This window comes from Daktulosphaira vitifoliae, unplaced genomic scaffold (genome assembly GCF_025091365.1).
Source record: "Daktulosphaira vitifoliae isolate Bord-2020 unplaced genomic scaffold, ASM2509136v1 Scaffold_2, whole genome shotgun sequence".
In the NCBI taxonomy this organism is placed as follows: Eukaryota; Metazoa; Arthropoda; class Insecta; order Hemiptera; family Phylloxeridae; genus Daktulosphaira; species Daktulosphaira vitifoliae.
In genome coordinates, this window is record NW_026099573.1 from 33477973 (window position 1) to 33501363 (window position 23391).

General features: G+C 26.3%; 1 protein-coding gene across 5 annotated transcripts in view; it reads left to right on the top strand.

Moving 5' to 3' along the window:
• Positions 1–23391, top strand: part of LOC126897431 (uncharacterized) — an 86604-nt gene that overhangs the window by 12078 nt on the left and 51135 nt on the right. The window contains exons 1-2 of one of the 5 annotated variants that reach the window (XM_050671000.1): positions 16660–16781; positions 16850–16901. The exons of 3 other annotated variants lie outside the window; for them this stretch is intronic. In XM_050671000.1, the coding sequence (XP_050526957.1) occupies positions 16776–16781; positions 16850–16901 (58 nt within the window). In that variant the 5' untranslated portion in view covers positions 16660–16775. Of the gene's footprint in view, positions 1–16659; positions 16782–16849; positions 16902–23391 lie in introns of those variants that run through there. One more of the 5 variants, XM_050671001.1, reaches the window with a different exon arrangement.

Sequence of the window (23391 nt, forward strand, 5' to 3'; positions counted from 1 at the left end):
CCCCCCCCCCATTGTCAAATCCTGCGCACGGGCCTGGTCACCACCACCTAGGCGAGGTGTCACAACTATCAGATATGATTACAGGACCATAGGTGGAATTTAATTTTAAGTTAATTAAAAGTATAATCTAAGATAATATGTCATTATATGTATAAATTACTATAATACCTTGTGATTTATTAAACACAATTATGACAATCAAAGTTGTATGTGGTTAATATGTAAAACATACCGTAGCCCATGTCTAGATTAAGGAACAGGGATAAAATACTCGCGAGTAATTAAGTTACTCGCGCAATAAAATAAATATTACAGTCAATGACAGAAGAAAGAATGGAAAAGGGCCAACACCGATCTAACGACAATTTCAAATCGATAACGGCCAGTCTTTTTGGAAGGAATCAATACTGATAAACAATTCCCAACGGTCCACCTTCGAATTTGTGACGTTACACTCTTTTGAAAATTAAAATAGTAGGAAAATAAAATGCTAAATAGTTTACAGTCAAAATTACATCTAACATCATTGTAGGAGTAAACTTCTAAATTAAAATGAATTTTAAGATTTACAGTTATCAAATTCATACATTGACATATAGTAGAGGCTTTTGAAAATTGTTTGTTGAAGCAGACGATGTTACATTGAAAAGTGCTCTGACGTGTAGTAGCGCTAATGATTTTACGGTAACCGATAATATTGCGCGTTTATTAGGTTTTAACGAACAAGTTTATGAACTGAATATACGTCCTGTTTCAACAAAAATTGTTGATATTTTACAAACATATATAATAGTATACAGGGTGATTTTTTTATCATAACCCACTCAATTACTTACAGAATAATAATAATTTAAAAAATTTTTTTTATTATTATCTTTAGTTACACATTATTCTTGAATTATTAACTATGTAATACTTTTTAAGTTCATCCCTTATGCCTGGTAAGGGTGTCAACTTTGTTTTTTTAAATGGTAACACATATTTTTAATTTAATAAAATGTTTGAGTTTTTAACTCAATAGTAAATGGCATTTGAATTTTTAATGAAACTTAATTTGTTTATTAGATATAAACATTTAAAGTTTCAAATTTTTGAGTTAATATATAGGTATAATACACAAGGGATTACAAATACAGGTAGCTAATTGGTTTTTAAAAAAAGTTTTTTTTAACCTCGTTTTTGCACAAAAAACAGCGAATAGGAAAAAAAGACAGAATAAAGTATTCTTGGAATAAGAAACTTTCTTTTGTGATAGTGTCACGTTACCATTATTGTAAAAAAATATTAATCTGTACCTCACATTTAGGTGTTACCCTTAATTCTTTCCTATAATAATGGCTTTTCGACGCCCATAGTTAATCCCTAGTGTCAGTCGAGAATGGTGAATGCTGTACGTGAATATCTACGGAGACTCAACGTCATCTTAATATACTCATTATTATTCTTATTTCCCTTTGTGATTTGTTTTGTATTATGAAACCTTAGTTCATTATTTCGTAATTTAATAATGATCAATTACGAATTTATTTAAAATTTTCAATCATATTTCAAAGAAATGTATTATATACTTCCACGTATTTATCTGATTTAATTAACCAATTAAAGTGTCTCGGATCTAAATGATAATGCTAATAAAATTTGATCCAATCATCATTTCATTGAAATTTGTGTTATTTAAATAATATTTGCCTTCTTAGAGACGTTCAAAGCATAATTTTTATTATTAGTTACTAATAAAAAATATAAATATAAACACGTTTATTTTTTCATAATTTTAAATGGCCTATTTTTTACTCTTTCCTTAACAAATATTTTGATTATAATTTAGGGACATATACTTAATGAGTTACAAGCATTTTAATACATAGAATGGATATGGATATGGCGGGTAGAGTATACATACTACACCAGAAGGGGTAGTATAATTAATTTTATTTATACTTTTAATTATAGTTAAATAGACTAAGAGTAAATATAATGTTTGTAAAATTTATCGTAAATTAAATTTTTCTTTTTAAAGTTAATTACATGATAAATATTTTGCGTGTGATATAGATCACTACAAAACTTTATGAGTTTTTTATGAGTTAACATAACTTTATGTTTATGATATGTATTTTAAAAATATATTTTAATGTCATTCAACCGACACTAAATCTTGTTAAATGTATTTATAAAGCATTTTAAGAATTTTATAGTAATATTTTATTTTAATCTTATTATATAATAAGATATTGAAAAATTTTGTTACAAACGTCCATTGATGTCAGCGTTTTTCAATTTAAAATTTTTACCAGACTTGCACAGAGACATTTTGAAAATTTTGTTTAAATTCATTGATATTTGACTTTATTGTACAGGGCGATTGACTAACTATGCCTCACGAATTATCTCTGAAAATATAAGAGTTATAAACAATTTTTTTTTTTTAATCATTATGGATCTTTGATGAGCTGTTTCACGAGAAAATTTAAATTTTTACCACCATCCCTTTTGCTTAAAAATAGTGTCAACTTCATATTTTCAAACGGCAACACTATTTTTTTTTTTATACCATTAGATTTAGTTTAATAAAAAAAAAATGTTTTGTAAAAAAAATATTTTATTTTATTAAATATTAAGCGCTCCACGGCTCTCTAAAGTTTAGGGTTTATTAAGAAAAAATCATTACAGACGAGAACGTTATGGATCGTAAATCGATAAGCGCTACAACTTCTTATCGGTACACTAAATAATAACGATACTATATTTACCCGACTACTGTTTTATTTGTTAAATCCCCTAAACTTTAAATAGTAATATCTCGCTTAGAATTTATTAAAATTAATTTTTTTTTTTTTTTGAGAAAATTTTTTTTTTTATTATTAACAAGATTAATAAAAAAAAAAACTGGGTTGCTATTTGAAAAACTAAAGTTGATATTGATTTAAGGGTTGAGGGATGAAGATTGAATCTTCATTTTTCTTGTCAAGTAGCTCAACAAAGATTTATAACAAATAAAATAATTACATATACGATAATACTAATATTTTTAAAGAAAATTCGTGAGGCATAGTTAGTCAATCACCCTGTATATTAATAATTGTAAAGTTATTTTTTTGCATACCTGTTGTATTAAATAATAAATTATGGTTATTATTAAGTATATTTTTGAATACACAATTTTACTTCATTTTTTTTTTAATCGTAGAGTTATGATATTATATTAGTGGATACGTTCTTCTAATTTGTATTTCCTTATGTGCTAATACTATAGTATATTTCTTTTCAATATTAAGAGTATAATTAGTTTATTGGAATTTGACATAAATATAAAATTCTATGTTATAGTAACACAAAATGTCCTTTAACTTCATAACAAAAGTTTATTAATATTATTAACATCAAAAATAGTGTTAAAAATTAATTATTATTGTATTATTGTAATGACCTCAAAACCAATTGTCCGTATACTTATTACATTTTACTTTTGACCTTTATTAAATTGTTCTCATTTCAATAATTAAATGTTTACTACATTTATATTAAATGTTTACTATATTTATGTCATACTGATTGTGGAGTAATACTTTTTTTGTAAAAAACTTATCGTGCCTGTCGTAGCTAGTTACATCTACCAGAATCTGTGATACACCAATAGGATCCTTGGTCTTGGGCAATGCCCAGTATTATCCTATTTTGACAAAATAATGTGGGTGAGGTTATATAATAATGGTAGTTATAGTAACTATAGCTATCAATTAAATTTTTGGTCAAAATTAAAATAATCACGGTTTATTTTATTTTTATAATTTAGAGTGATCGATCGACGATTAGACACTTATATAGTCAGAAACTATTGTATTATTACATTGTATTATAATATATTAATAATATAATATAAATTATATTTGTAGTATTTTTATGGCTATTAATATAATTTATTTCCAATCTCACATAGCTGAGCAACGTGAATTAATTGGTAGAAATTAAGTTGAGGGTTTGGAAATTGAGCACCCTTAAGTTCGAAACAATATTAGCGACAATTATTTTTAAAATAGTTGATAAAAATATTTTAAATTCACTTCCCTCTATAATATAAATCTGAAGGCCATCTTTAGCGCCTAAAGTAAGAATATTAAATTAAATTAACGGTAGCAAAGTGGGGTCGTGGCATAGTTGGTAAAAGTTTAGATGGTATCAGAAAGTGATTAAAATGACTATCATAAGAAATGCTTCGATGTAAACCTGTAAATAGTGTTTAATTTTAAGAAATTGTGGATTATTCTAAAAACAAAATTAACTTTTATTTTTTGTTCAACTTAACTGACATTTGCACATAGAAAATAGGTCATCGGTACAAATTTTTTTTTGAACGTCTAGTACATAAAATAATCTTTATTTTAACATATATTCTCGGAACATTTTCAAAAGTTAAGTTGAAAAAGTTCTACTTTTTATACAACTTTTTAAGTTTTCAAAAAAGTTTTTCTTAACTTTGAAGAGGCAAAATAATCAAAATAAGTATAAATTTATATTTAATGTAATTTAGATTCATGTAAATTTTATATTTATTAGCGGACTCATTATTATAGAAAACCCTTAAGGTATTTCAAAATAAACAAAAAAATAAATAAAATTTTAATACAAAAATAGCATTTCTTTAACTACAGCAGTCGTTTGCACGTAGTTGATAAGTCGTCAGGACAACCGTTTTTTTAATTTATTGTACATAACATTAGCTTTACTTTGACATACGTTTTAAGGACACAGTATTTCCGGAACATTTTTAAAACTTATGTTGAAAAAGTTGAGTTTCGTAAAAATGTTATTTGGAATACCTCCCTGAGAGCAGGTGAAGAGTCAGATTATCATAAAATTTTAAAAATATAAAAAAAAATTTGATTCGTTCATTTTTCAAAACGTAATGAGAGTTTTAATTACCAAAATAACATTGATTTTTTACACAAAAATTACAATTTTTGTTCAATTTCGACAGTAATTTGCGCATAGAAGATCATCGGGACAATTTTTTTTTAAATTAATTGTACGTATCATGAGCTTCAATTTAACATATGTTTTATATAATAAAGTAGATTACATTAACATTAATTTAAGATATAAATAAAAGTGTCAGACTTTCCGGAACAGTTTCAAAATTTAAGTTAAAAAAGTAAATTTTTTGTGAAAAAGTTATCATTTTAAATCCCCCCCTGTGGGCAGGTAAAGGGTCAGATATAAAAAAAATATATACCAAATGATAGGTAAAGACATCATGCATCTATAAAAAAAAAATTATATTGATCCATACATCTTTCAAAAAGTTATAGCATTATAAAGTNAATTGATCCATACATCTATCAAAAAGTTATAGCATTATAAAGTTAAAAATATAAAAAAGAATTTTTTTACAAAAATCGTATTTTTTTATTAAGTTTAATGTCTGTTTTCACCATGAAGATAAAATAAAGTCCGACATTTTTTTTTACATAATAAAGTAGATTACATTAACTTTAATTTAAGATATATATAAAAGTGTCAGACTTTCCGGAACACTTTCTAAAGTTAAGTTGAAAAAGTTAATTTTTTGTGAAAAAGTTGTCATTTTAAATCCCCCCTTGTGGGCAGGTTAAGGGTTAAATTTATGAAAAAAATATACCAAATGAAAGGTAATGATATTATGCATCTATATAAAAAAGATATATTGATATGTTTATTTTTGAAAAAGTTATGGCACTTTTAAGTAAAAAAAATTGAAAAAATTTCGAAAATTAGCGATTTTTAAATTCGTAATTTTTTTGGAGGTTTCCCCCATTTTTGAGGGTAATGTCTTCGACTAGATACAATTTGTGATCTTTTGACGTATCATTGAAAGAAATTGGTTCGGTGAGAGCTGAGAAAAAGTGGTAACAGACACAAAAAAAAAAACACATCTTAGTAAAACCAATACCTTCTCAGCTTCGCATCGAAGCTAAAAAAATTGAGAAAAATAACGAAATTTACTGATTTTAAAAATAGTAATTTTTTGTGGGATTTCCACCATTCACGGAGAACGAGAGAACAATTTTAAATTTTTGAGGATAATGTCTTAAACTAGATACGATTTATAATCTTTTGACGTATCGTTGAGAAAAATTGGTCCAGCGAGAACTGAGATTGAGCGTTCATAGACACGAAAAAAAAAAAATAAAAAAACTTATCATAGTAAAATTAATATCTTCTGAGCTTCGCATCGAAGCTAAAAAAGTTAGTGCGAAATGATAATCATCAATTAGCTGTAACTTATGGATCAATTATTGAAACAGAATTATATCAAAATATTTCAAGGAATTTTGTCATGGTTGCGATTAGAAACGATAACTAATAATAATACTCTTTATTATATTATTGCTTTGTGAAAACTTAAAATAACGACAGTTTATTAATACACACAAAAAAAATATTGAATAATAAGCGTACGGACTTTTCTAGTGTCAGTAATCTTGTCAATCACTGACTATTGACTGGCGGACATTCATCTGTACATTATATCAATCGCCGATCAGTAATAAGTCATTTCGGGTTTTTTTTGAAGGAGCAATTTAGGGACGCACTACAAACTAATGTATTACCATTTTGGTACGGTTAATATTCAAATCCATACAACAGTAATACCACGGCCGCATTAATTTATGTTTGGCATAATCTGATTGTACCATTTTATAAATTATGTTTTTAAGATGTCCATGACATTTTTAAATATTGTAAGATAAAATATCAGTTTTTAGCTTCGATGCGAAGCTGAGAAGGTATTAATTTTACCATGATGTGTTACTTTTTTTTATCTCTGTTGCCACTTTTTCTCAGCTCTCACTGGACCGATTTCTTTCAACAATACGTTAAAAGATCACAAATCGTATCGTAAGACATTACCCTTAAAAATTGAAAAACTTTCTCTCGTTCCCCGCAAATGGGGGAAATATCCAAAAAAATTACAAATTTAAAAATCGCTAATTTTCGAAATTTTTTCACTTTTTTTTCCTTAAAACTTCCATAACTTTTTCAAAAATCAATAAATCAACATAATTTTTTTTTTATAATAAAACCTTAGATATTTACCTTTCATTTGATATCATTTTTTTGAAAATCTAACACTTATTCTGCTCACAAAAGAATTTAAAATAGCAACTTTTTTACAAAAACTAACTTTTTCAACTTAATTTTTGAAAATGTTACGGAAATACTCCGTCCTTTAAACACATTTCAAATTAAAGCCTATTTTATGTACTACAAAATGAAAAAAAAAAATTGACCCGACAGTTTTTCTTCTACGTGTAAACGGCTGCCGTAGTTAAAAAAACGCTATTTCTGTGTTAAAATTTTCGATTTTAAATTTTCAACTTAAAAATGCTATAACTTTTCGAAAAATGTAATTATCAGCACAAATTTTTTTTTTCTAAATACATAATAAGTACATCTTTCATTTGACATACTTTTTTTTAAAATTATGTATAATTATAAAAATATATAGGAGGCGTTCAAAACTTGAAACATTCTATAAAAAATAGAACTTTTTCAACTTAACTTTTGAAAGTGTTCCGGAAAAACTGCGTCCTTTAAACATATATAAAATTAAAGCTTATTTTATGTACTATAAAATAAAAAAAAAAATTTATTCCGACGACCTAATATTCGCAAATGGCTACCGTATTAAAAAATATGCTATTTTTCCGTTTTCAACATGAAAATAAAATAAAGTCTGAAATTTTTTTTTTCCATAATTAAGTATATTACATAAGCTTTAATTTAAGATATATATAAAAGTGTCAGACTTTCCGGAAGACTTTCAAAAGTTAAATTCAAAAAGTTTTGAATCCCCTCCTGTGGGCAGGTAAAGGGTCAGATTTATAAAAAAAATGTACAAAAAGATAGTTTGGTAGGTACCTCACGTATCTATATAAAAAAAATTAATTGATTTGGTCATTTTTGAAAAAGTTTTGACAGTTTTAAGTAAAAAATTTTTAAAAATTTCGAAAATTAGCGATTTTTAAATTTGTAATTTTTTTTAAAATTTTCCTCATTTACGGGGAATAATGGAGATTTTTTCAATTTTTGAGGGTAATAACTTCGACTAAATACGTTTTGTGATCTTTTGATGTATCGTTGAAAAAAATCGGTTCGGTTAGAGGTTGAGAAAAAGTGGAAATAGTCACAAATAATAATAACCCATCATAGTAAAATGAATACTTTCTCAGCTTCGTATCGAAACCAACATATATTATATATGCATTTTCCAACTAAGAAATGTTGGATTTATTATATAACTTTTAATTTAATAAAAGTTAGAATATATTTTAGTTAGTGTTATGACATTTACTAAAATATTATTACTATGGCAGCAAAAAACTGTGTCAGCTAGCATCAGTTTGTTTCACAACAACTCATTTGATTATATTGAATAATTTTTTAATTTATTAAAAATTTTGCTTGCTTTTAAGTTGGTTTTATTAAAATATGTTTTTTAAACAGTGCACATCAGGCACTAGTGTGTGACCGACTTGGCTACACCATCCGACTTATTAGTAAAATATAAAGCTATTTTTGTAAAAAAATCGAAAAATATTATTTTTCTCATAAGCGTTACCATCGTCATTATTATAATTTAGTTTTAAGGTCCACGTCATGAATTTGAAAATATCTTATAAAAATTATTTTCACAGCTTTGTAAACACCCAAAACTGTATGTAGACATAAATTATCTTTAGATGAATATTGCAGTTATTATTGAATTTCACACTTCGGTAGAATTTTATTTCGGATACCTTTAGAAATAAGTTTTTGAATCATTATGTCCAATCTAAAAATTGTTTTACTTTTTATTTTATTAAATAAATTACATTACTCAGCCACAAAAAATCAAAGTTACTGCCAAAAAAATTTAAATACTCATTTTTTGTACCGTAATATTCTTTTTTTTTTTTCGAAAAGCATAACTAATAATTAGAAATAAGTCATAACATAATTATTATGTTATCAATTAATAAACATTGAATACTAATATATTATTTTATTAATAAGTAACTGATTATTTTCTATTTTCACTACATTTTGAAAATTTCAAATAAAAATCCTTTTTAATTATAAATTATAAAATAATTACTGTTTTTCTTAGTAGTTATAATAAATTTTAATAGCATATATTATAAGATGTTCAACCCTTAAATGTATATGGTTGTATTTATTCAATTTTCAGTAATATCATAATAAGTAAGAAGATTTTACGTAGATCCATTATGTTGATATTATAGTATTTTGGATAAATTATCGATTATAATAAGTCCATAAAATAAGAAATACAAGATATTTGCTAAAATGGAATTATTAATAATAGATGTATTCATACAAAGAAAATAATTAGTTTTAGTAACTTAAGCAACTTGATAATTGACGATATATTTTTTTTTAGCACGAAATAAATATTAGTTACCTAATAAATATGTTGACTAAACAGATTTTATTTTTTGAGAATTTACATGAGTTATATAAACAATTAATCATGAAATAAAAGATTGTATCTATGCAATTATATGTGTTTCGAGATCTTATTTAAAATACCTATCTGTTTAATTTTGCTGCTTGCATAAAAAATATAAAGATGAAAAAAAAAATTTAACGAGAAAAAATATCGTTTAACTATTATAACAGAGGGAATTCGTTTTTTAATACCTTTGATTACTTTAATTATATTATTAATATTGTTACTAACATGACATAACGTAAGACAAAAACTGTTTATTCACACTATGCAACCCAAAGTATCGCCCAAACGCTTTCGATAGAGGCAGTCCGTTCAGGGGGACCTGATGCGCTGGTTTGAGTCAGCGACTTAGAATGTGGCATACTGGTTTTTTATGTTTTTGTGAGTTTTTAAACCCCAACCCTCACAAAGTTTACATGGTACACCCCAGGCAACGGAACCTATCGGAGACGGCCACGCTGTGTTGTGAGTTATAGAGACGCCGTGGACCGCTTAGAAGTAATGTATAACGGCAACTCAGAGTGCTCCACAATAATGCCGGTCATATTTAAAAAAAAAAAGTTGTATGTGACTAGTGCCGGGGACTTAAGCACAATGTTGCCGATCTAGTGATATGCTTCGGTAGATCGGTGTGACGACGAACTAATGTTGATCTTAGGGCTTTTGTTAGCCAACAAGGAAACCATCTCGACGTTTGAAGGTAACACTTTAACCTCGGTTACGTCGTCATTTTTACTCAGAAGTATTAAAAGGTTGTTTGTTCTTTCTCATGTAAAGAACTTGAGCCACCCCCGTACAGTAGTCCATGATCAAAAAATTTATCCAATATTTTTTAATTTTAGATTATTTAAATTTTATGGTTGAAAAGATCTAACTGATATAAATTATAAAATTAAAAAAATTTTTTTTTTTTTTTTAAATTTATTTTAAGATTTGAACATAGCCATTTTATAAGTAAGTTTTAAAGGAAAATGTTGATACCAAAAACTCTTATTTTAATTCAGTAGTTACGTTTATACAGCATTTTGAAGTTTGTTAAATTTTGATTCTTTTGCGATTTTCCTATGGTAGCAAATGTTAGTCCATATTATTGACACGACTTCCGTCTCAAAAATGTGGTCGACACTGGTATTGAGGGTAGAGACCCGTGGGCCATTTATTAAATGAGCGACAACAGATTATTTTAACAAAAATAAAACAAACCGAAAAGATAAACACAATAATAATAATCTTCGCATAATATCGCGGCACTTTCACTGGCGTTGACGACGCGATGTCCGGCCTGATCTTTGGGCGACAAAAGGTTAGCAGCGTTGATGGCGACGGTGCGCGGGTGCGGATCGGTTGGTCGACGTTGTCGCTTTCACAACGGGAAGAAGACTCCCGTATCATTTGTGGCGGGTCGTCGTCGGCCGTGCGGCACTTGCTGGACTTTGCACCGTAGCGTATGACACGCGGTGTTGGTCAGTCGAATAGTCACAGTAGGGCGACGGCTGATAAAAGTGTCACGAGTCGCGAGGCATCGTGTATAACGAAGCGACGCGAGCCGTGTCATTGTGTAAATGACAGAAGTAAAAATTATCTTTTTATAATAATGATTACTTCCGTCCATTGCATAATGTGGACTGACATTTGATACTATAGGAGAATCGTATAAAAAATTTAAATGCTGTATAAACGTAACTACTGGATTAAAATAAGAGTTTTTATATATCTTGTCTTCGAAATTTATTAAAGAAATTGATTTTTAAAATATTTTTTGTAATTACGAAAAAAAAACAAAAAATATTTTCCTATATTGTAAAAATTGCTTAAAAAAAAAAGTATAAAATGTTATATTTTTATTATAGTATTTTTACCGCTCGTCTTTACACTATAGTATATTCTCTACTTACGATTTATCTTAAAACACCCAACGCAACATCAACACGCAATTTTTAAAATGGAGACTGTGCACACAAACCCACCAAACAAACAACGCAACTATTTGCGATTCTCACTGCCATAAGCAGTCTAAATAAATTTATTTATGAATCACATTACGTTATCCACCCGGCCATCATATTATTATTTGCACGGTCTCGCGACGCTTTGTGATGTACGAAGCTCCTCCCCCACGTCACCTTTGTTTGCCGTGACCCTACTACGTGTACACGGTAGTTTGACTAACCAACATCTCAAACGATTGGCCACTGTACAAAGTCCAGTTAAAACACCGCATGGCATATAATGACCCGCACGCGCATTACGTTGAAGACATCAAGTTACACCTTACTAGACATACCGCTCGCTTTAACATCGTTCCGTTAGAACGCTTTATGAGGCCATCACCGCTTATACTGTTACGTCGATGGCGGATATCTAATTTTGTACATTTTATTATTTGATTGAGCGGCATCAATGTATTAATTATATCGTTTTTGATATAATAGACCGCTCCGTGTCATTTGATTGCTTTATAAAATTGTGTGGCCTACCTAGTTTATTTTTACACTTGATCGTATTTATATAATTTTTTAGCATATGGAATCTTTATTCTAATTTGTGTGTTAATGTTTCCTGTTATTGTTAATTTTATAAGTAATAAAAAGTTTTCAATTGTAACTTGCATAAAATTAGAATTCAATAGATGAAGTATATAAAGGAACACAAAAGCAGACTACTTTAGTAAATGTTTTAAGAAAGCAATAGCAATTTTTTATTCTTTTACCATTAAAACAAAAATAAATATTCTAATATTAGTAAAATAAAAACATGTACCAAATTGATGGATTTCATTACTTGATATAACTCCTTATTAGATACNTTTAAGGACACAGTATTTCCGGAACATTTTTAAAACTTATGTTGAAAAAGTTGAGTTTTGTAAAAATGTTATTTGGAATACCTCCCTGAGAGCAGGTGAAGAGTCAGATTATCATAAAATTTTAAAAATATAATTTTCGTAAATAAATAAAAATGTTGAATCACTACAATTTAATGAACACAAATTCTCTTTTTGAAAAAAAGGAGTCATTTTCAAAAGTGCGTGAAAAAGACTCTTTTGTAAATTGACAAAACCAATAACAATGTTGCATTCATAAATATTAAAATGTATTTATTTATTTATTTATTTAATAGTACATAGATCAGGTAGCACAATTGGTAAGATATTTAATTATACATACTTTTATTTTTAGTATTAAATAATATTATTTTTTTATCAAAAAGGGTTAAGAACATGAACGGTTCAAATTGTTATTCGTCCGAAATGAGCGGCTAGGGCGGTCGTGGGCCCCCGTAATCCGGGCACTGGCACAGGGGACACTGCTGAGCGCTGTATAGGTTTTGATGTGGCTAGTCGGGGACATAGTAGTGATCTTTGTGGCTTGATTTAATTATTCAAACATTTTTTAACTTCGATGCGAAACTGAGAAGGTATTAATTTTACTATGATGTGTTTCTTTTTTTTTTTTTGTCTGTTTGCACTTTTTCTCAGCTCTCACTGGACCGATTTCTTTCAAGGATACGTCAAAAGATCACAGATCGTATCTAATTTAAAACATAACCCTCAAAAATTAAAAAAATTTTCCTCGTTCCCATAAATGGAGAAATCTCCAAAAAATTACAAATTTAAAAATCGCTAATTTTCGAATTTTTTTACGTATAACTGCCATAATTTTTTCAAAAATGACCAAATTAATATTATTTTTTATAGTTGTACAAACCTTTTATTTAGTATATTTTTTTTATAAATCTGCCAACACGGGTGATTNGACCAAATTAATATTATTTTTTATAGTTGTACAAACCTTTTATTTAGTATATATTTTTTATAAATCTGCCAACACGGGTGATTCAAAATGACAACTTTTTCAAATTAACTTTTGAAAGTGTTCCGGAAAGTCTGACACTTTTATAAATATATCTTAAATCAAAGCTAATGTAATATACTTTATCACGAAAAAAAAAAAATTCGAACTGTGAGATATCATTATACTTGATCCAAATATGCCACGTTATTACTGAGCCGCAACCCCCCTGTGATGGGTTTTTTATAGTTTAAAACACAAAAACGTACTGACAAATTATTCTTTAAGTATTTTTTTTTATTTTATAGAAATATACAATCTGTACAATGAGCACAATAAGTAATTGACTGCCTAGAAAATCTGTAAATATAAATAAAAAATTTATTATGCAATTATTAAATTATTATTCTCTTGTATAGAATAGGTTAATGAATTTAGAAAATAATGTGGATATTAATTAGTAGAAAAATAACTCTTTGCATTTTCCTTCCAATGTGTTTTTGTTTTCTCCACATTTTAAGTTATTAAGGTTGGTTTTCTAATTTTCAGCATTTTCCAGAAATCATATTTGTATCAGTTAAATAATTAATTGTAATTATAATATAATATGTTTACATAATTGAAACTATACATTACTATGTTAATTAAGTTACATTTTTTATTGTAATTTTATATTTATGATTAAAACTGCACATTGATGAAATTAAAAACAAATAAAGCCCTGTGCATATAATCGAAACGTTTTTTTCAAAATCCTAGAATTACACTGTTAAAATTGAAATGATACAAAAAATGTACAAAATGTGAAAGAGCGTTATAACAAAAATTATTTAGCTTAACTTGTGACATTTATATTACTAATTATAATATTTTAAATCTCATTTCACTGAAAATTATTAACATTTATTATGACTGATATCACACCAATGTTTTGAATCATTTATCCCTTTCTCTTGGTAATTGCTCGTAAATAAACATATTTTGATATAAATTCATAATGATACGAATTTATATTGATTTAAAATGCTAAATCAAATCGTATAGCAAAACGTTTTGACCCGTAAAGCAAATTACGGATGGTTAGTATGTTAAAAATACTGACGAATTCAGGTGTTTTGTATAGGCAACTTAACTATCTATCTAATTTGAAAGTGACGCAATAACGCAACAACACGCACCGTGTCGATTAATCAAGTGAAATTCGAAAACCGGTACCAGGGATTCAGGAAAAGAGCGATGATGATTGGGTTGGTTTGATATCCAAGACCGGCGAATTAGAAAAAGAGTACTAGGAATTCAGAAGGTGTATGCGACTTTTATGATGACCTTTCGTCATTTACATAACGCAATATAGCCCTGCTATTTCCGCTATTGATATCAAGCTGTCTAACTAACAATAGTGATCTAACGTGATGATGTCTGTACAGCATCACAGCATTTAAAACTGCTTGATGTAAACATCGGGGTGGCGCGCTATTCCATTAATTTGACGTTGGCCATGATCCTGTATGTCAAAGCTGGTTTCATGCTAAAATTTAGTATGAAACCACCAGCTTTATATTTAATATAAGCATTTACCGTAGTGCGTCAAACATAAAATCTTAACATACAATTAAGTTATATAACAACTGAATACGATTAAGGTTTTGTTGAACATTTAGAATCATAAAAAGTCCGATTAAAAAAAATAAAAATGTTGAATTCCATTTATTTTATTAAATGAAAGGCGTGTTTTATTTATCTATTAGTTTTGTTCTTGTGAGTTTAATTCATTTTTTTAANGGCGTGTTTTATTTATCTATAGGTTTTGTTCTTGTGAGTTTAATTAAATTTTTTAATCAGTAACCTGATAAAAATGGTGCATTGCCGAAAATAGTAGTTACTATTTGTATACAATTATACTCAAAGTTAAGTTTAGTTTTATACCTTTTAATTATTTATAAGTAATCACAACATGAAAATTATATATTCTATTTGTACGAATTTAGTTTTTATATTATTTTCTGAATAAGTTTTGAATTGAAATAATCTATTTACTTTTTATAAAATATTTTTAATCATTTTATAAAAGCATATTTTCTTACCAATTTTTCATCATAAACATTGTTGCTAAATTCCTAAGTTTATTTTATAATTTGTTTAAATTTAAAGTAATATAGTAATGTTTTTGAATTTATTTTGGACGTGTTTAAAATATATTAAAGAAAAAATGACAAATTTTTCGAAATTAATTTTAAAGAATCACCACATGTGTTTGGTTTAAATTTTATTTATGTCTTTTTTGAGAAAATAAAACATAATTATGTTTTGCGACGTAAAATTTTAACTTGAACGTGAAAAAATAATGTGAAATAAAAATATTTGAAATTATAAGTTTTTAAATTTTATTCAAAACTAAAGAAAGACTAGGGTGAAAATTATAAATAAAAATTGAAATGGAGAAAGTTGTTTTTTATAATTTTTTATACATGAAAATCAATGTATAGAATGAATTACTTCATTAAAAAGTTAATCTTGATCCTTACCTACGGCAAGATGATAAATTTGTTTTTTTTTTAATTAAATAATAAATATTAAAATAATGATTTAATGAGATTTTCACTAATAAATTAAATAATTTAATTACCAAATTTCAAGTTTTTATGATAAATACATGCTTTAAGAGATTTAATGAAAGCTTAATGGTGTCAATTCTTTTATCAAATGAGTTGATAAAAATATTTTAATTACCTACTTCTTATAGTTATTATTTTATGATGTTACAAACAAATTTTTATACTTAACATTGAATAAGAACTTTATGTCTTATTATAATTAATTATACTTAATTAATTAAAATTAATCATTACAATAAATTATCTATTATTCGGTCATGTAAATTGTGGCCTGAAAAAATTAGTTCCCTCAAGCTGAAAGTGGATATATTCCATATATCCACGTATACCCTTCACTATACTACTGTTTCTATGTTTCAAGATACCACAAATAAAATAAGAATATTTTTCTCTTTCTGTATATATTTCATTAATTATTTTAAGAGTAAGTTTTTTTTGAAGTTAAATGCCAATTTAAACTCCACCTGAACTATTAGTTAAATTGTAATTTAATTAATATAGTACTATATTAATTAAGATAAAATTTATAGAAAAAATATAATATAAAATATTGTTATAATATTTTGACAGTATAAAATATAAGTATAACATTGTATTTTTAATTTGTCTTTTTTTGTTAAATCAAAGTATTTGTTTCTGGCAATGTAAATTGTACTATTATTTTCAACTTGTGTATGATTAATTTGACTACTAATAATAAATTTTTTTAGGTATACTCTAATATTTTCTTAAAACGCTCTTTTAAAATTTAAAAATATTAAAAATTAAATGTATATAAATATATATACAAAAAAATAATTATATAAATATATATACTCCAATATAAGCAAGAATTTGTCATTAGTCATTCAGAATTTAATATTTCGAATAAAAATGGAGGTGAGTATTACATTTTACCTGGAGTATAACTATTTGAAATCTAAAATATTATTTTATTTTTATTATAGAAATGGCAAATATCTCTTTTATGCATAATATCGTGTTTGATATTTAACGAAGGTAAATTCTATTTTACATTATTTAAGCCTATTAAGTTAACTATTGAGTTTAGTTTATGTACTTTTTTTTTAAAGTGATGCACATTCAAGTTGTTTTATATTAGCTATGAAGCTACCTTTCTTACACAGAGTTAACAATTAAGGATAACACATTTAGCTTTTTGGAAACTATTGAAAATTTTTTATTTTTGTAAAGGAAAAAATTGATTGCTGCATAAAAATCAATAATGCATAGCTTTTTTTTTTCTTTTTCTTTATTAATATATACACAATCTATACACAAACGGCACAATAAGAGTATTAGCTAAGATAAACAAGAATGAAATATTGAATGAAGAAGCCACCCACCGATGACACTTTCGTCTTTTAATTATTTTGTTTTGTCCTTATACGCATATTTTTTTTTTTTTTTATGGATTGAGTAGGTCTCTGCACCATTTACGCTTAAGGCGTCGAGGAGGGTTACCAGGGATGGTTAATGAAGATAGATTTTTTATGAGCTCATTTGGATGAGAGCTAAGGCGTAGGTGGAAACGTTTATAATAATTTTTTGCCTCTTCTTGAATTGTTTTCATACGTAGATCTTTATGCAGAGAGTGATTTGACACATATGGTGGACAATTGGTAATATTTCTTAGTATTTTATTTTGGGACCGTTGAATTTTATTTAGGTTAGAAATTTTTGCGTTGCCCCATAGCTGTAAGCCGTACGTCCAGATGGGCTTTAGGAGAGATTTGTAAAGAAGTAGTTTAATATTTAGGTTTAAGTGTTTGTTGTTGACGATTAGGGTTTTGAGTATTTGTAAGCGGGAGTTTAATTGTGATGTTTTGGCTTTGATGTGTTGAGCCCAAGTAATACGGCGATCAATAGTTAGCCCGAGGTATTTAACGTTTGGGAATGAAGGAATCCGAGTGCCAAAAATTGATATCTCTGGACATGGTGCTAATTATGCATAGCTAAATATGAAATCATTTGTTCCAATTAAAGTTAAAAAATAAAACTTAAATTTTTTAATGAGAATATTGTTATTTATTATCATTATCATTTTTAAAATATTTTTCTAATTGTTATTTTTTCTTAAGACTACCATTACACGTAGAAAATTAATGTATAAAACAAATTTTAGCTTCGATGAGAAGCTGAGAAGGTATTAATTTTACCATGATGTGTTTATTTATTATTTTTTTTTGTGTCTGTCACTACTTTTTCTCAGCTCTCACTGGACCGATTTCTTTTAACAATACGCCAAAAGATCACAAATTGTATCTAGTTGAAGACATTACCCTTAAAAATTTAAAAATTTTCCCTCGTTCCCCGCAAATGGGGGAAATATCCAAAAAAATTACAAATTTAAAAATCGACAAATTTTGTCATTTTTTTCACTTTTTTTTCTTAAAACTTCCATAACTTTTTCAAAAATCAACAAATCAACATAATTTTTTTTTAAACTAAAACCTTAGATATTTTCCTTTCATTTGATATAATTTTTTTGAAAATTTAACACTTAACCTGCTCATGGGGGGGGATTTAAAATTGCAACTTTTTTACAAAAACTAACTTTTTCAACTTAATTTTTGAAAATGTTCCGGAAATACTGCGTCCTTTAAACATATATCAAATTAAAGTTTTTTTTATGTACTATAAAATGAAAAAAAAAAATTTGTCCCGACACCTTATCTTCTATGTGCAAATGGCTGTCGAAATTATAAAAAAAATGTAATGTTTACGATAAAAATCACCTTCTATCGGAATGTTTTTTGTACTTAAAACTGCCATAACTTTTTCAAATATTAACTAATCAAAATAATATTTCTTTATATTGAAACCTTAGGTAATTTTCCTTTCGTTTGATATCATTTTTTTGAAAATTTAACACTTAACCTGCTCATGGGGAGGGATTTAAAATAGCAACTTTTTTACAAAAACTAACTTTTTCAACTTAATTTTTGAAAATGTTCCGGAAATACTGCGTCCTTTAAACATATATCAAATTAAAGCTTATTTTATGTACTATAAAATGAAAAAAAAAAATTTGTCCCGACACTTTATCTTCTGCATGTAAACGGTTGCCGTAGTTAAAAAAACACTATTTTTGTGTTAAAATTTTCGATTTTCAATTTTTAATTTTCAACTTAAAAATGCTATAACTTTTCGAAAAATGCATGTATCAGCACAATTTTTTTTTTTCTAAATACATTATAAGTACATCTTCCATTTGACATACTTTTTATTAAAATTAGACAATTTCCCCTTATATAGGGGGGGTTCAAACTTTGAAACATTGTATAAAAAATAGAACTTTTTCAACTGAACTTTTGAAAATGTTCCGGAAATACTGCGTCCTTTAAACATATATCAAATTAAAGCTTTTTTTATGTACTATAAAATGAAAAAAAAAAATTTGTCCCGACACCTTATCTTCTATGTGCAAATGGCTGTCAAAATTAAAAAAATATGCTACTTTTTTATTAAAATTCTGGGTTTTGTATTTTATTTTATTTTAAAATAAACTGCCATAACTTTTTCAAATATTAACTAATCAAAATAATATTTCTTTATATTGAAACCTTAGGTAATTTTCTTTCATTTTATATCATTTTTTTTTGAAAATCTAACACTTATTCTGCTCACAGGGGGGATTTAAAATAGCAACTTTTTTACAAAAACTAACTTTTTCAACTTAATTTTTGAAAATGTTCCGGAAATACTGCGTCCTTTAAACATATATCAAATTAAAGCTTATTTTATGTACTACTAAATGAAAAAAAAAAATTTGTCCCGACGACCTATCTTCTATGCGCAAAAGGCTACCGTATTTAAAAATATGCTATTTTTTATTAAAATTCTAGGTTTTGTATTTTATTTTATTTTAAAATATTTTATTAGGGGAATAAACTGACTTTCATGAATATTATATAATTTCATTGACATAGAATAAAGTTCATAAGACATATGATATTATACTTATTAACATTTTTTACTTTTTTAAAGTCGAAAAAGTAATTTTTAAATTTGAGTTAGCTTAAATAGCCAATTTTATCATGCAACAAAAATCAACGAATAGTTGCCGAATGGGTAACACCTTGATCTTTAACGCCTAGGGTACGAGGTTCAAATCCGTTTGTGGCTTCTAAAATTTTGCATTTTTTTTTTGAGTTAGAATAGAATTTTCAAATCATTTGATATTTATCTCATTTAGATTCAATAATTTCAATAAATATAAAGGATCTTATCACTATAGTCTCCCCTCGTGAGAAGAAATTGATATTCATGTTAATATTATTTTACTATGTGGTTCTTTTTCTGGCTACGATTTATTTTGCCAACCCTCACTAGACCTACTTTTTTCAACGATACGTCAAATGATTCATTTAAGTTTATGATATTTAAGTTAATGATTAGTTTAAGTTATTACTCTTAAAAATCAAAAAAATATTCCTTATTCAAATAAAAAGTAGCTTAACTAGATTTGTCCATACAAACAATTAAAATCATTAATTTTTAATATTCTTAAATTATTTATTGTCGAATTAAATTTGATATGATAAAAGTATTCAACTACAAAAGTAAATAATTTTACTTTATAATTTATTAATTTTTTAACTCTATTTCTGTGTGCTACTACCAGTCTATAATATGCCAAATTTTTTAGTAATATGTTGCTATATAAATCATAAATTTAAAAAAAAAATGATTTTTAGTTTCACCTGAAGTTAACGATGGAGTTTTACAATTATAATTATATTTTTGATAATATGCTCAATTGAGTAAATCTTTTTAACTACTTTGGTTTGATTGGTTCATTTAATTAAAGTAAATTATTAAAATTAATTAAGTTCTGAATATTTCAATTGCAGAATTTTTTTAAACACCAAAAGTTATTAGGATATGATTACTATTCTTTCTATTTCAGTTATCTATTACGATAAAAATGTAAAAAAATCGAATTTTTCTGACAAATGTACTGTAATTAGTAATTATAAAATTTCCAGATTGCATATTAATCTTAAAAATTTCATTTTTTTCAATTTAATAATGTCAATTTCAAACTTGCAAGTTGAACTATAAGTTATGGTAACAAATTCATTTTTTAGCTTCGATGCGAAGCTGAGAAGGTATTTTTCATTAAAACTTTCACTTTAAAAGACAATAAAAAATAGGTTCAAAATGATTACCTTTAACATATTAAAAATCAAAATCAGTATTAATTTAATACAATTTTTTTTGTTCTTAATTATTTTTTTTTATATGTAAATACTTATTTTTTAATAATAAGTAATAATATTAAAACTTAGAAGTAATAGAAAAAGTTTAATTGCACATTTGAAAACATCACGAAAAGTTTATTTAGAAAAGTATATTTTTTTTCTGATGAAAGTTCCTTTTGTTTAGTGTATTTATTCATAAGTAACAAAATTTTTTTATTAAAAAGTATTGCATAAATTCCTTTAAATTTGTATACGCATTAAAAGTATATGAATATACAACTCCTTTTTATTTTTATAATATCTCCGTAAAAATTACAATATTATATTATTGAATACCACTTTCATACTCAATTTAATTACTGTAATTATTATGTATTCATATATTATAGTTATAAATCGGGGTAAAATTAAGGGAATAAGTGTTATTGTTGTTTTTGAAATAATCTACCAATTTCATTTTTTTCTATTTAATAATATTTATTTCAAACTTGCAAGTTGAGTTAAAAGTTATGGTAATAAATTCATTTTTTTTTTATTAAAACTTTCACTTTAAAGAACAAAAAGAAGTAGGTTCAAAATGATTACTTTTAACATATTAAAAATCAATAATAATTTGAAAATAATTAATTATAAAAATTATATAATATATAATTAAAATAATTACTAATCTGGATATAATTAAGGAAATAGGAGTTGATGTTGGGTTGGGTTGGTTACATTTTTAACTTTATAATGCTATAACTTATTGAAAAGTGTATGAATAAACACGATTTTTTTATGAGAAATAATATTTTTTAATAATCCCTTTTTCATTCGACATACTTTATCTTAATCAGGGTATTAATAAGGAACTAGCAGATCATGCAGCTTTTGTAATTATCCACCAATTTCTTAGAATTAAACACTATATACTGATTTGCATCGCATCGTTTCTTATGATAGTGATTTTAATCACTTTCAGATTAAATCTATACTGGACCCAACTATGCAACGTCTCCACTATGCCGCGACCCCACTGTGCTGGGTTTTTTTTTATAAATATGTAAGATATTTCCCGATCATTTGGTACATTAAATTTAGTGTAATCTGCATTGACAATTAAAAATAAACCCATCACAGTGGGGTGGCGGCACAATGGGGTCGTAGCATAGTTGGATCCAGTATCACTGTCAGATATCTGACTGTGATTAAAATTACTATCATAAAAAACGCTTCGATGCAAATCTGTAGATAGTGTTTAATTAAAAAAAAAATTTGTCAAAAAAGTAGGTCAAGTGAGAGCTGAGAAAATAAATGATAGCTACAAAAAAAAACCACATAGTAAAATAATATTAATATGAATTTCTTCTCACGAGAGGAGACTACAGTAATGGGATCCTTGATATTTATTGAAGTTATTGAATTTAAATGAGATAAAAATCAAATGAGTTAAACATTTTTTTCTAACTCAAAAAGAATTAAGAAAAAATGTATTACTACAGGCATGAAAGACTCAAGTGTTACCGTCTCAGAAACCGTACGTCGAATTCGTCACTTAATATGGAAATTTAGCTAGTTCAAATTTTAAAGTTATTTTCCTCGACTTCAAAAAAACGAAAAAATTTAAATATGTATAATTTTTTATACTATGTCAATTAGATTGATATAATATTTATGAAAATCAGTGTAATCCCCTTATAATAAAATAAAATACAAAACCAAGAATTTTAACACAAAAATAGCATATTTTTGAATACAGTAGCTATTTTCACCATGAAGACAAATTAAGTCCAAAATTTTTTTTTTTTAATATTAAAGTATATTACATTAGCTTTAATTTAATATATATATAAAAGTGTCAGTATTTCCGGAACACTTTCAAAAGTTATGTTGAAAAAGTTTTGAATCCTCTTCTGTGGGCAGGTATATGGTTGAATTTATAAAAAGAATACATCAAATAGTAGGTAAAGATATTATGCATCTATAAAAAAAATTATATTGATTTGTTCATTTTTGAAAAAGTTATGACAGTTTTAAGTAAAAAAAATTTTTATAAATTTCGAAAATCAGCGATTTTGTAATATTCTTGAAGATTTCCCCCATTTACGGAGAACGAGGGAAATTTTATCAATTTTTAGTGTAATGTCTTCAACAAGATATACGATTTATGATCTTTTGACAAATCGTTGAAAGAAATCGGTTCGGTGAGAGCTGAGAAAAAGTGGTAACAGACACAAAAAAAAAAACGCATCATAATAAAATTAATACCTTCTTAGCTTCGCATCGAAATTAATAAGTAGTTA